This window comes from Sitophilus oryzae, unplaced genomic scaffold (genome assembly GCF_002938485.1).
Source record: "Sitophilus oryzae breed Bouriz unplaced genomic scaffold, Soryzae_2.0 scaffold_1227_pilon_pilon, whole genome shotgun sequence".
In the NCBI taxonomy this organism is placed as follows: Eukaryota; Metazoa; Arthropoda; class Insecta; order Coleoptera; family Curculionidae; genus Sitophilus; species Sitophilus oryzae.
In genome coordinates, this window is record NW_022145868.1 from 160,509 (window position 1) to 175,608 (window position 15,100).

The following is a 15,100-nucleotide window of genomic DNA, read 5'->3' on the forward strand; positions in this document are numbered from 1 at the left end:
TCTAGATATTTTATACATATAACAAGCTAATAGGTCTAGCTGGTGTTGAATGAGCTGTGGTTGTGGCAAATTCTCATGCGCTTATACTACCACAAGTATCATTGATAACATTTTGATATTCATAACATTCTTATAACTTATCTATGTATGTTTCTACTACAAAATTGAATAATAGCTCTGTGTATAAAAATAACAAAACAATGGTTATAGTTTGGTTAGGATTTAAAAAGAATGACCAAAAAAGTAATAGGTAGTGCAGAATCTCCCAAATAAACAATTAATAATAGTAGTTATATTAATAGAGAAAAGTGAAAATGTTCGCAGAAGCTAATAAAGCTAATTGTAACCCGCATCTGGTGTTTTAGAAGGAATAGGATGATATATGGATGGTGAATACTTTCAATTAATATAGTTGTTCTATCGGAATGGGAGCGTTTCGGATTTGATAACAATTAATTATTATTACTGTTCGGTTAATGGGGGTATAATCTCCGGAAGTGTTTTGATAAATATTTCACCTTTTATTTCCTTCTTTCCGTTATTTAATACAGTTTATCTCTATAGCTAGCATTACTACAAAAGAGAGAAAAACAAAATCATCAGAAGAACGTAATAATCTACCGATGGTAGGTTCGATTAAATTTTCATCTTAGATTATACAGGGTGAGTCTTAAATAAGTGCAAATATTTTCAGGGCTGGTAGATTTTGATAAAAGCAATATATTTTCTCTTTACCATTTTTGAAATAATTGTAAAAAACATTTCACTCATACTGTAAAAAGTTGATTTACCGGAATTATAACGTAAATATCTAAAAACGTATACGGGGTGATTTCTAACCTATACGCATAAACTTGGCTTAACCAAAAAAATGTTAGTAAAATATTTTTAGATTTTGAAATAATTTGAGTTTTTTTTCACAAAAATTTATCAACTTTATCAGTAAATTCACATTCAATTTAATGGAATTTACGTTTTTTGTTTTTATTTCAAATAGTTTGTTATCTCTGTAAATAAAAATATTTAGTGCACATTCAATTTAATGGAATTTAGGTTTTTTGTTTTTATTTCCAATAGTTTGTTATCTCCGTAAATAAAAATATTTTACTAACTTTTTTTTTCATTATTAGCCATTATTTGTCATCAGCAATTATTTCCCAACTTTATGCGTATAGGTTAAAAATCACCCTGTATACCTCTGTAGCGGACTCATCTCTCCAAAAAAATCCTATGGGTATTTCACTGTAAGAAAAGATGTTTAGATGTTTACAGAAAATCAGCAAATGCAGACAGATACTTAAATTTCACATCTAATGACAGTATAAGTGTAAAAAAGGTGTTATAAAAAGTTTATATGATAGGGCAAAAATAATATGTTCCGACGACAATTCACTAAACAGAGATATAAACCATATAAAAGATACATTAATATAAAACGACTATCCACTACCTTTTATTGACAAAACATACCAAATACAAACCCCAAATCATAGACAGGATACACACAATGATAACAATACACAATATGTACAACTTACAATTCTATACAAAATACAAAGGAGGCGTTTCGGAAACAATATGAAGGCTAGGAAAACAATATAACATACGAACATCTTTCAAAACACAAAATACATTTAGATCCATTTTAACACACACTAAACCAATGAACACTGGACAACAAACAAGAAATAAAATATACAAAATACCATGTGAATGTGATAAATTTTATATTGGTGAAACATCTATATCTAGACCTTTAAATGTTCGAATTAAAGAACATAAAGATCATTTAAGAAAGGGCGACTTTCACAAATCTAAGATTTTTAAGCATTCATGGGACACAGGGCATTGGGTAGAGTTTAACAATGCAAAAATTATTATGAAAGAAGCGATAGCCTCTAAAAGAAAAATAAAAAAATTCGTTCACAGTAACTGAATTCAGAAAAATTGAAAATTTAGATATTTTAAATAGTTTTTTCTTTTTTCGAGATAGAGATATACTTCCCGAAACGTTAAGCATTTTTTGTCCGTTAGGCAAATTTGTTTATTAGTACACCATTGCTGAAAATTAGTCTCTGGTGGATTAACGCAGTAGTGTTTACAACAATTAACTATTTTATTTTGTAGATATTCTTACAGTGGCGAAATAACTATAAAACTTTTTTTGGAGTAACCCGACTTTGTTTCGTTTATTTAGATTTATATGACGAATGAACGAATAAATGACATTTAAATGAAAACACGATTTTCGTAATAACTCTTCTTAACAACCACCTTGACAGAGCCATTCGAAATACCAAAATAAGTAAACTTTCTCCCATAATAGATGACATTAGAGTTCCATACTACCGTTTTCTGACGTCGAACATCCTTAAAAAGGATTATTTATGGTTTGTTGCCGTTCGCGGCACATTTCTACCGCCTTTCTGGCATTTCAAACGTTTTATCAACTATTTCACGTCTGGTTTGCTAGCCAGCGCATTAACGATAATTTATAAGTTCGTTTACAACGATGTCCCGAGTCGTTTATATTGTGAGAATTAAGTTTACAATGCGCTTAATGCTTCTATTATAACTACGTCGCTTTGGGTTGTGTTTTAACAACTGATACGAGTGGAAAAGCAGATGTTATGCGGCATTAGCGACACTTAACGCAGGCTTTAAATTAATTTCGCATGATGTCTGTGATTTGCATCCCAAAAACAGTTACGGAAAATGTAAACTATTGATATACAGTCAGCAGGTCGCACAGCGCTCATTGGAAATATGCTCGGAATAACCAAGAAAGACCGTAAACTAAAAATAGAGTTGATATGACCAAAAACCCAGGAAATAAATGTCATCCGCAGAGTCAAATCACTCAAATGGCAATGGGCAGGACACCTGGCAAGAAGAACGGACAACAGATGGATCACGAAGAATTAATAGACCTAGAAGAAGACCGAACCTGAGATGGTATCTTGATATTAGGATATTAGCAGGGATAACTTGGGCCCCCATAGCCAGCAATAGACGACAATGGGCCCAACTACAAAGAGAGTATGCGAGGGAGGCTACACCATAATTGGAAATGGTTGAATAAGCTGAAAATGATGACGATGATGCGATATATATAATATTCAATATAAATAATTCTCTGCAATATAAATACTAGCCAGTAATTATTAACAAAAATAAAAATTCGTATGCCTAGCTCTAATAAGCCGATGTCAATTTGGAGTTATACAAAACCTCAAAATCAATCGATCTGTGGTACGTAGAGATACCTCTTCACGTTCTATTTTCGCGCTGCAAGCTCATTAACGCTGTCAGTAAATCTGCTCTCCAATTACATTACAGGTCTCTCTATTTCCCTTCCAGTGAATGACCAACCGAAATCGATTTATCGCTCGGTGTTGAGTGATTTCGGCACGATTTTGTGATGTTATATAACGAGGAAAAACTGTAGATGTGTATGTAGGAATATTGATTTTCTATATGAAGAATAGAATGTCATATCGGATTTTTATTTATTCAGGTATGATTTAATGAAACCTTCAGATTAAATGAATTTATGTCTTACTATTATGGAACCAACTTATAAGTTGGTTGTATAAGTTGGAATAATGTATATTATGTTGGAATAATAATTTTATAAACGTTTATAAGCTTGGTGCATTTCAGTTAATTTAAAAAAATTCCGACCGCGGCGCTGTATACGGAGGAAATCAAAAATTTTCGCTATGTATTTCACGCCGGCCGTTTCGTTTACAGTTCAGGTTGACCGCATTAAAATAATATTCAAAACCTGGCTTTGTCAATAACTCAAGTTTCCAGGCTATTCGACTCTCCCGAAATAACATTTTATAGCTTCATAATTTCTCACACCAATTTGATCAAAAGCAAAAATGGATTCAAGCAGTTCGACGAAATAAGTGAATAAACAAAGTGCTCGTTTATGTGAGGATAAAATATAATTTACAACATTAATGGTATACTTTTTTTAAGCAACTAGTGGTTAAATGTTTTATGAACATCTTCTAAAATTATGTAAAAATTCGTTATAGAAGAAATAGCCCGGTGCGTAAAACTATGCTCGCTACCGTTTTTTAGCTGGAATAATAAATTATAATACAAGTCAGACCTTTTTTTTTGCAACACAATAACTGATCAATAAATAAACGTTAGTAAGTATTTTGTGCTAAAAACTTTGATACCTTGAGAAATGAAGCCTTAAAACTTTTACTGCAATTTCACAAAATTGAAAATATTTCAACAACGGTAGGGCTTAAGTGTGATAAATATACAGAGTGTTCTATTTAAAAAATACAACTTTGATATTTTTATTTGTTTGGGACACCCTGTATCTTGTAAAATATCTTTAAATTCTAGCTCTAATAGTCCTTCAACGAACCCAAAACTTACAATCTGGAAAAGTCTAATCGGTTAGCTACAATAGTGTCGTATGTGGTGAACAACCCTGTATAATACTTTAAACTTGACAAAAAAAAATCCGTTGCGTTTTCTTGCATGTGAGTGTATTATCAGAAAAGAAGCACTATACCAGTATAAACATAATAAATCATACTAGACAAAACCCATTGACTTTAACATCCATAAATTTAAATCAGCTTCTCCTATAGTTTGTTTTCATACACACACGCCAACCTCATTTCCCACCCCAATAAACACCCACCACGTTCGATTACACCCCCCGCCGTAATAATTCAGCCCCATTTTCCTTTCCAGTCGACGGTCAACCGAAGGCCATCTACGCCTGGATATCGAACACCGAACGATCCAGCTACTTCAGCCTGGCGCTGGACGGGCAGACGTTCTACCGGCTCAACTACCCCCTGCGCCTGAATCGTTGGTATCACACGTGCCAGAGCTGGAACGGAAAAACCGGAGAGTGGCAGATATGGGTCGATGCGGAGAGGGTGGGACGCGGATTCAATAACAGGGTAAGTCTGGTCTGGATAGAGTTTTGTTTTTTGACAGGGCGAGTCTCAAAATAAGTACAAATATTTACAGGGCTGGTAGATCTCGATAAAAGAAACAGGTTTTCTCTTTGCCGTTTTTCAGATAAGTCCAAAATAACTGAGTTATTCAAGTTTGAAAATTAAAAAAATGCTATTTTTTGAAAAAAATTTGAGAGCTATCGGATTTTTTCCCTGCAATTTGTTCCTATAATTTTAATCTACTACCGATGTCACGTTTTTAAGATAAGTATTAAATTTTGTAACTAAAAATTTCAAAATTTCACTTAAATGGTAGATATTTATTTATTACACGCCACCAAAAAGTATTGCAAGGGTGCGTGTCTTTTTTTAATGGTCTTGACTCAAGAACAGTTAACCTAATAGGACTGCTCATTCAGCCAAAAGTGTCCGCCAGGTGCATGCGAAAACTACTCGCTTTGTGACGTCATTGTAGTCCTTGTCATTGTTATTAGTCCTTATCCGGCAACCAATAATACACACACGTGCATTATTAGTTGCCGAATGCAAAACGTTCATCATTTAGTTTATTTATTTAAACACCTTATATGTATGGAGTATAGAAAATTGACTGTATAAATCGTATTAAATACTCGGATAATGCATTTTTAAGAACAGCAGTTCCCAGCATCACCTTTTGCAAGCATTCGTTTTAGAGTACTTCCATATTTTGCTTTAAAACAATCAATAAACAAAATCGTGGGGACTTAGTAAGCACTTTGTCACAATCCATAACACAAAATGAACGTATTTATACACTCTATAGCTCTAAAAACTTTAAAGGCATCTTTTTCACATTTAAAATTGACAAAATAATTAACTCAAAATTTCTCAGCTGTTATTTTTATCAGTTTACCATAGGCAACTAATAATACACATTATCATGACAAGGCTTTGACAAGGATTACAATGACGTCACAAACAAATTTAAAAGAAAATGCACGATTTTCAACATCTTTCTTTGCGAAAAAACCTCATAGACGTGTTCCTGGGGTCGAAATATAACACCCTTGAAAATATCTGCACTTATTTAAGACTCACCCTGTATATTTATTGTGTCCCCCTTTCTTGAGTTATAACACATCGTACAGTCTCAGGGCTTTGCCAAAATCACAACATTATAAAGTACCTAATATAACTACAATGTTTAGAGGCCTTCCTTAGAGTAGGCTTACATCAAGATTTTATTTAACCTTCAGAATTTTTTAACGTATTAAAATATTATTAATATTTTGTAAATTTCAGTTGGTAGGACATAAGATTCCATCAGGAGGCATCGCCATCACTGGACAAGTCCAAAGCCAATTAGGAGGTGGCTTCCAAGAAGGCAAAGAAGCTCCTAAAGGTAAGTAATAACAAATTAAAATAAAACAACAAATAAAGCCATTTTCCCTACAGGCTCTGGTGGAATACTAGGGGAAATCACCATGGTTCAGCTATACAACGTCGCTCTGACAGCTGGTAAAGCTCACAAGGACCACAAACACCACCACGCTCACCAGTACGATCACGACGGAAACGCGATCACTACTCCCGCCCCTACAACACCAAGCAACCGTCCTCAACTACCCACACATCCCCTACTTACTGGAGGACAGCTTAATAGAGGTACCAGGATCAATTTCGCGACTGGACAGCAACCTCAGATCATTCAAGGCCAGGAGTACAACGTGGGATACGCTAACGGTCAACTTGTCGGAGGAGTCGTTACTCAACAGCTGACCAAGGCGCAGTTAGCACAGCTACAACAGCAAGGAATCCAAAGAGTACCTGTATTTCCTCAACAACAACAACAATTCTTCTCTCCACCTCAAAGACTACCTCCCCAGCAACCCCAGCAACAAGCTTTATTCCCTCAAGGTTTTGGCAATTTTGGAACTGGAAGTGGAGCAATAAACTTAGGCAATGGAGGTGTGATAAGCAGTAATTCTGCAGGAGGAAACCCTGCAAATGTACAATTCGTTGATAATACTTACGGAGGACATGTTTTGTTCAAAAGACAAAACGATGAAGCCAGTGAAGCGGAAGTTAAGGAACCTCAATTTGGAGACAGAATAATTAAGAAACGCGAAACAGAGAAAAGTACGACAACGAATAAGCAGAAGAAACGAGAGCTGTTCGTTGGAGGCGGTACGATTTTAGATGATCAATTTTCTGGTCCCAGTGGAGTGGGTGGACAGGTATATCAACAAAGTCTTCTCTATGGTTTGGCTGGTATAGGTGAAAACAAGCCTATTTTAAGACAGCAGAAGCAAAGTGATGAACGAGAACCAGCCGAAGCTGAGGTAAAGGCAGTCATGAACGTTTGCTCAGGTTGTGATCCAGAACCCTTCGACAAAGCTCTGGTGTTTGGATGGAGAACGGTACCTAAAAAATTGTTTTCCGGTGCTTTTTACAGTCCGGCAGTACCTCGGTGTAAAGCTTTCTAACTTTAGAACGAGGTTTGAATGATTTAGGTCTTTTTGTACATATTTAATATAGACTTTTTAAGTTATCGTCGTCATTGCCATCGCTATGAATAAGTCACCACACGTCCATACCTTCATCTAATCGTACAATTTATATTATTTCTTGTTGTTGATTGTTTTGTACCCTACCTAATAGTATTATAATTTAATTTAATGAAAATGATATAAATAAAATAATTTCGAAGAGTAATTTAATAGTTTTTAGTAGATATAACTATAAATTAACTACTATAAATACAGGGTAAGTTAATATTTATAGTGGTGGTATATTTCAACTTCAGTAATATGTGACAAAAAAAAGAAAATTTTGTATTTTTCGAATAGAATGACACATTACACGTCAACTTTTGACATTTTTGCATATGGTTTATTTGAAATTATAACATGACAATGGGCTCTTTCACTATATTTTGGAAATCGCATAATTGAATAAAGCGATTAATTCTAGAATTTTCTGCTATCTTACTTTCTAAAAAGTTGAAGTCGTTCTTAAGAAAATAAATAAAAACAAAAAAGCCCAGAATAAAAATCCGCACTTTATTTTTAATACGTCACACCTGGCATGTTGAAAAGCGGCAACACCGCCGGGCCACCAAAATCGTTAACCATACCGGGTGAGTATCAAAAGTGGCTCACCCCTATAACTTTTTTATTTTTTTTCAGATAAAAAAACGAGATTTGGTATGTTAGTATATGATATAAATTAGGATTGATTGGGTGTATTCAACTGTTTTTTTGTCACTTCCTGTTTCACCGGAAATGACTACAATTTTTGATTTTTAAATGGCACCCTCGGTATTTTTTTACTTTATTCGATAGAAAATGACATTCTGAATAGAATGACATATCATATGTCAACTTTTGACATTCTCGCTTAATCAAAAATTGTATTTTAAAATTCAATCTAAAGTGCCATGACTATGTTAAAGACACTAATTCTTCATCAAGGAGTCTTGGAAAAATAGATTGGATCGTCTAATGTTTTTAGTGTCTTGTCCTGGCCAGCTAGAAAATGCTCAAATCGTATTTTTAATCATATCTCAATATTTTCAAATGAAACTAGGGTGGCTCATTAGCATATTTGGAAAAAGCATTTTTTACGAATAATTTGATACCACACACTTGGTACTTCGAGTCAAATTTTCGTTACGAACGGCAAGTTATAATTTCAAATAAATCATATGCGAAAATGTCAAAAGTTGACATATGGTATGTCATTCTATTCAGAGTGACATTTTCTATCGAATACAGTAAAAAAATACCGGGGTTGTCATTTAAAAATCAAAAGTCGTAGTCATTTCCGGTGAAACCGGAAGTGACCGAAGATAATTGAATACGTCAATCAATCCTAATTTATGTCATATACTAAAATACCAAATCTCGTTTTTTAACTAAAAAAATAAAAAAGTTATAGGGGTGAGCCACTTTTGAGACTCACCCGGTATATATATATTGTGTTTAAATATGGCAACATTCAGTGGTTTTCAAAAGCAGCCCCAAAAATAATTGCACTTATTTAAGACACCCTCTACAGTGATGATTTTAAAAAAGCTTGACTACTTTCTCTCAAAAACCAATATAAAGCAGCTACAATTTTTTTTGAAATTGCAATATCTCAACTTAACAAAGAATAAAATGTTAATCTATAAATCTATTTAAACAAAAATCGATTAAATGTCTAAAAGAAAATTTATCGGTGTTCTGTACAGTTAAAATTGAAATTCTTACAGGGGCTTTCTGCTGAATCGGAACTAATTTAAATTAAAACTTTAAGCAAATTTAAACAATAAATTTGAAAAGAAAATTATAGAACAGGTGCTTGAGCAAGAATCATGACAGTTATGTCAATTTTATTCCTTTGTATTCTTTAGTTACATTGAGTTACTGTGTAGTAAAAATAACCATGTTGAAAATCCTAGAAAATCTAGATTCCCACAACTCTCAGCTAATATGAAGTGTGACAGCGAGGAAAATGCATGTTTTTAAATAATGGTTTTAAAAAATAGTTCATATAATTACAAATTGAACAAAAAAAAATCGTTGATATCGGTTAAGAAATGCCTCTAATATAAAATAATTAAATATTTTACTACCGCGCCTTGCCGCTGTGACGTCACCCGCCGTTCTTCTGCCTTGAGTGGAGCCAGACGCGTGTTTATTTTACACAGTTTGCTTTTAAACGCTGTTGAATCCGAGTCAAAATTTTAGTTATTTGTGTTAATTAATACATAATTAGTAATTAGTGATATTTATAAATAGTAATGGATGAGCGAAAACAGAAAAAAATGGTCCAAGGCCACAAGAAGAGATGAAAAGAAAAACGTTAAATTATCTTCTATTTTTACGATTTATTGTTGTGAAGATCATTTTCATGTAAGTTCATATATTTATGTATATTGTCTTACATAGGTATATGAAATTTGAATGTACAGGGTTATTCATTATATTTTGACACCCACATACAGCCTTAACTGCAAGTAGAAGAAAACATTAAATAAAAAAGTTAATAAACAATAAAAATAAATTAAATTAAATTTATATGGATAATTTTATTAATATTGTTATCAAAAAGTTTCTTTTATTTTTTAATACTCCAAATCAAGTAAAATAAGTGTACAATTTGAGTAAAGCCAAATTGATGAAGTTATCTTTGTTAAATAAAGTGGAGTTAAATTTAATGCCGCCATTAAAAGTCTAAGTGCGCGATTGATCTTCCGAGAACAATGCGTCTTACAACTCACTTATGCCCGAAGCAACTTCCTGCGAGGCTTAACTGCTGAAAATATGACCGTAATATATTTTTGAGTGCATAGTTTGTAACGAGCGACTACGTTATCCTGAAAATTGATATTAGTTCTGTACCTAGCTTAATTTTGTCAAGTTATTTTAGTTGTAATTGACAATTATTTTGACGGAAAAAAATTTACATCTCTCTACTTTTGAATTAATCAAATTATCAATTAGCTTGTGACCATGGCAACCAGAAATTTTTACCTTAATGTGTCTTGATTTTTATTAATTCTGGGTGGAACTTTTTCCAACAAAAAAATTAAATTGGTTTTTATCAACCCTTAATTTTTTTTGTAATCTCTAGGATCATGTAACTTTACCTTAGGTCTTTGAATAAGAAGACTAAGGAAGGAGCATAATGCTATCCATGTATTCATGCACAGTGGGCGGAAAAAGCACCATAAAAGCACTCTAGGGTGGGAATCCTTGACAGTTCTGTTTAACGATTCGTTGGACACATTTGAATTTGATTTGAAATTTTGTGGATTTGTCAGCCTTTACGGAGCTTATTTTATGTTATTTATTATTTATTCTACTACTGATAGTTGTATAAAGGTAGTAAATCTAGATGGAAATTGTGGCAGAACTTAAATTAACAGTGACACTATCGCAATTTTTCGAAAAAGACTCTAAGAAATAATGGAACAACTTTTCGCTAGTAAGTGACTATATAATATACATACGTGTAGTAAACCGATCATTTATGAAATTCACTTAAATTAACTAAATTATATATTTTTTTTGCATTTTAGCTTTTATTTATTACTTGTCAAAGATTAGATGTCAAAGAATTTAGATACGTTAATTTGACTTACCTGCTTCAGTAGCGTATCGGATGTTTGTGTTAATAAATACTTATTATAACTTATCTATTTTATTAGAATTATATATTTTATAACAATTTTAATAACTACCAACATTTATTCACAACGTAAAATAAAACAACAAATTATTGAGTCTACCCCACGTCTACCCTACATCATAGTTTTACATTTTTTAAATAAAATTAGAACGACACTGATAAACCGGAATTTAAGTCGGCCATATTTGAGGCCCATCGCGGTGTACCTAAGATTTTTGATATGCTCCTTCCTTAGTCTTCTTATTCAAAGGCTTAGGTATATATAGTTCATATCAAATAGACTTTCAGTCACGTGATTAAGCTTGACCGGCACAACGTTGCCCTTTTTACATATTATACAAAAATAAATTAATTATAAATATATAAAAAATTATTATTTATATCAACAAGCTCACCTTTTTAACATCACTTAAGGGACACAAAGTGACATTACTACCGCTTTCTCGTTCAAAATATTCTAATAAAGTTGCTAATAAGCTATCTTGTACTACTTCGCACTAAAAGAGGTTCTAAAAAGAACAATTTGCTGCAAGGTTTGCTGGTAAAAACTTTTAATCTTAAAATAACACAAAACAATTCATTTAAACCAAAAACTGGTATTTCAAAACTAAAGTGTCAAAGCCGAATGACAATGTCAAAAAATAAATAAATAAAAGTGGCAACTTGACATTTTTTACAGCAGCGCCACCACCTGATTACTTAAGTGATTAATTATCAATTATTTATTAATTTTTGGATTGATAATTATTTTTATATAATATGTAAACCTTAATCGTCAATAAAGAGTTATAAAAATTAATTTTGTTAACACTCACTCCTTTAAGTTTGATCATATTAGAAATAAAAATCTTGTAAGTATCAAATAATAATAAGATTCAGATTGTATAGTTATTGTGCCACAATTACCATTATAGCTAATTAATGATGTGGGATAATCTAATCAGTTTTACGTTGATTTGTAAATAAATGAAGAATAATAAAAAAAAACTTACCTTGCTTTTATGGATGTGCTGGTGCTGATATTCCGAGTCGAATTCCGGTTCAGAAAAGTAACTAGGATCTTCGAAATGGCCGACACCTCCAGCTATTCCGATTCCTGCCATAGGTAGACCTCCAGAGACATCAGCTGATTCGAACAGTCTGAGCACAGACCGATCTCTGATCTCTCTTAAGTGCGATCTATTAAAAAATGTAAAAAATCAATTAATACGGGTTATAGGAGATATTTTTGATATACAGTATGTCCCCGAATTGTCATATTGAGAGGAAAAACTTTTTTATTTTATGCAAGGGTAGAATAAATGATACTTTAACAGCGAGAATAGGTTAAAAACTTTATTTCTTCTCGCACGTTTTTTAATTGCTTCAATTTTTGAAAATTTTTCATTTTGAAAATGGAAGTAGTTTAGATATGGCGTTTGTCGCCTCAGCCTCAATATCTGTTGGTAATTTACTTATTTCGTTTTGAGCCATTTCTGTCTCCAATACAATCAGCAATCGACACGAAAGAGAATTAAAAAATATTGACTCAAAACTGACAACTAAAGAGACAGCTTTATTTATTTGTCAAATTACGTAGAAACCAACGCCAACCGAGGACAATATTTTTTCTACTCGTAACAAATTCCTTGAAATAATAATTCCTGAATATTTTTTAAAGCGTAACTCGGTATGGAAAAAAATATTGTTTTATACACGACGATAAAATTGCATTATCATCTCCCGAAAATCTTTTCGGTAATAGATTAAATACCATTTTATCGTCTTGTATAAAAAATAACTATAAATGTATTCTTCAGAAAGAGATTTGCTTGATTGCCTAAAATGGTTAATCCTTTTTATACTTTTCCAACTATCACTTCTAAACTATTCTAAGGATTTTAACGTCAAATATATCAGTATTTGAATGAGTTCCCAAAATCAGTTACTGAGAAAAAAAGAACTACCTTAAATCTTCCAGTTCGTAAAACATGTCCTTGGAGGAGTCGTGGATGTAGATTTTGACGTTGGGGGAATCCAGATATTCCATCGTCAGCTGTTTGGGAAACGACCTAACGAACAGCGCCTTCACCGTATCGATCGAGGTGATTTCGTTGGGTAGGAGGGCCCTTTTCGTCTCGTTACGGTATTGCAAAAATACTAAACCTGGAAAGATAAATAAAACAGTTCCACAAAATGTCAGTGTCGGTGAAGCTTGAGAAGATGGAGTTCCAAATATAGAAATAAAAATAAAAAATTCAAATGCTTCTTCTGGCTATTTGCTAAACTTCATAAAAAAAATTTGGTTGCTATCAGTTTGTACGAAATTTAACAGGTTGACTGTCCAGCGGTTATACTGTGTGGTGCATCGATACACGGGACATAGGAAATCCCATGTAAATTTTGAAAAGGTCAAAAATTATCTCCCCAGATTGTTTTATGCAAAAGTTGTATTAGATTTTTTTGAAGAGGGGTTAAAGTTGCACCAATTTGAAGGTAGATTTTTGCTAATAACTTGTAAATGACTATTCCAAGTGATTCTAGACAAAAGTACAACTTTTTTTGCACAAAATCATCTGGGGATATAATATTTGACATTTTCAAAATTTACTTTAAATCATTTTTTAAAAAATATTTCTTTTGTAGATTTTCTCAAATAACTCGAAATCTGTTAAAGTTATCGAAAAACGGTTTACGGCATTCAATTCTACATAAAATGAAATATCAGTGAGTATATTTTAGTTGCGATTTGAGAGACTTCGGCTTTGACAAAATCGACAGGGGGTACCGAGGAATTTTTTCGAAAAATTTTGGAAAATCGATTTTGCTTATATCGTAATATGTTGTAGCGCTGAATGTGTACTTTCCAAAACCGTATAGTTTTTGAGATTGACATTTTTTGTTCCAGAGATATTTGGTGCTAAATGTTTCGGAAATCAAAAAAAAATCTTTTGTAGATTTTCTCAAATATCTCGAAACCTGTTAAAGATATCGAAAAACGGTTTACGGCATTCAATTCTACATAAAATATATCAGTGAGTACATTTTAGTTGCGATTTGAGAGATTTCGTTGTTTGACAAAATCGACAGGGGGTAGGTGCCGAGGAATTTTTTCGAAAAATTTTGGAAAATCGATTTTGCTTATATCGTAATATGTTGTAGCACTGAGTGTGTACTTTACATAACCGGATCGTTTTTGAGATTGGGACTTTTTGTTCCAGAGATATTTGGTATTAAATGTTTCGGAAAACAAAATTCCAAATATTTTAATTTTTGGGATTTCCTATGTCCCGTGTTACAATTCACCGTATGGGATATGACCGCTAATGAAAATGATGTTAAAATAACGATCTAGCCATCGACGTAGATCAGTCTGACTGTGACTAAATGCGCCTAAATCTGTCTTAAATTTCAATCTAGAGTGCCATGGATTTGTTAAAAACACAAATTTTTAATCAAGGGGCCTTGGAAAAATAGATTTGATCGTCTAATGTTTTTAGTGTCTTGTCCTGGCCTGGAACGAGGGTGGAAGCATTTTTTTACGAATAATTTGATACCACACACTTGGTATTTCAAGTCAAATTTTCGTTACAAACCGCAAGTTATAATTTCAAATAAACCATATGCGAAAATCTCAAAAATTGACATATGATATGTTATTCTATTCAGAGTGTTATTTTCTATCGAATAAAGTAAAAAAATACCGATGGTGCCATTTAAAAATCAAAAGTTGTAGTAATTTCCGGTGAAACAGGAAGTGGCCGAGAACAATTGAATACGTCAGTCAATCCTAATTTATGTTATATACTAACATACCAAATCTCGTTTTTTAACTGAAAAAATAAAAAAGTTATAGGGGTGAGAGACTTTTTTTTTGGAAAATCGATTTTGCTTATATCGTAATATGTTGTAGCACTGAGTGCGTACTTTACATAACCGGATCGTTTTTGAGATTGGTACTTTTTGTTCCAGAGATATTTGGTATTAAATGTTTCGGAAAACAAAATTCCAAATATTTTAAT

At 32.6% G+C, this 15,100-nt stretch overlaps 2 protein-coding genes across 16 annotated transcripts in view; one reads left to right on the forward strand and one right to left on the reverse strand.

The window, feature by feature from the left end:
• Positions 1-7,719, forward strand: part of LOC115874107 — a 36,755-nt gene extending 29,036 nt beyond the window's left edge. Inside the window, exons 4-6 of the mRNA XM_030889196.1 lie at positions 4,729-4,943; positions 6,225-6,324; positions 6,378-7,719. Of these exons, the coding sequence (XP_030745056.1) occupies positions 4,729-4,943; positions 6,225-6,324; positions 6,378-7,408 (1,346 nt within the window). The 3' untranslated portion in view covers positions 7,409-7,719. The remainder of the gene's footprint in view (positions 1-4,728; positions 4,944-6,224; positions 6,325-6,377) is intronic.
• The window catches only part of LOC115874105 (coiled-coil domain-containing protein CG32809), a 278,991-nt gene that overhangs the window by 160,501 nt on the left and 103,390 nt on the right, over positions 1-15,100 (reverse strand). For 14 of the 15 annotated variants that reach the window (XM_030889190.1, XM_030889184.1, XM_030889186.1 and 11 more), the window contains 2 exons: positions 13,046-13,244; positions 12,092-12,278 (listed from right to left, as the gene is read on the reverse strand). In XM_030889190.1, coding sequence (XP_030745050.1) covers positions 12,092-12,278; positions 13,046-13,244 — 386 coding nt within the window. The remainder of the gene's footprint in view (positions 1-12,091; positions 12,279-13,045; positions 13,245-15,100) is intronic. The other variant, XM_030889181.1, reaches the window with a different exon arrangement.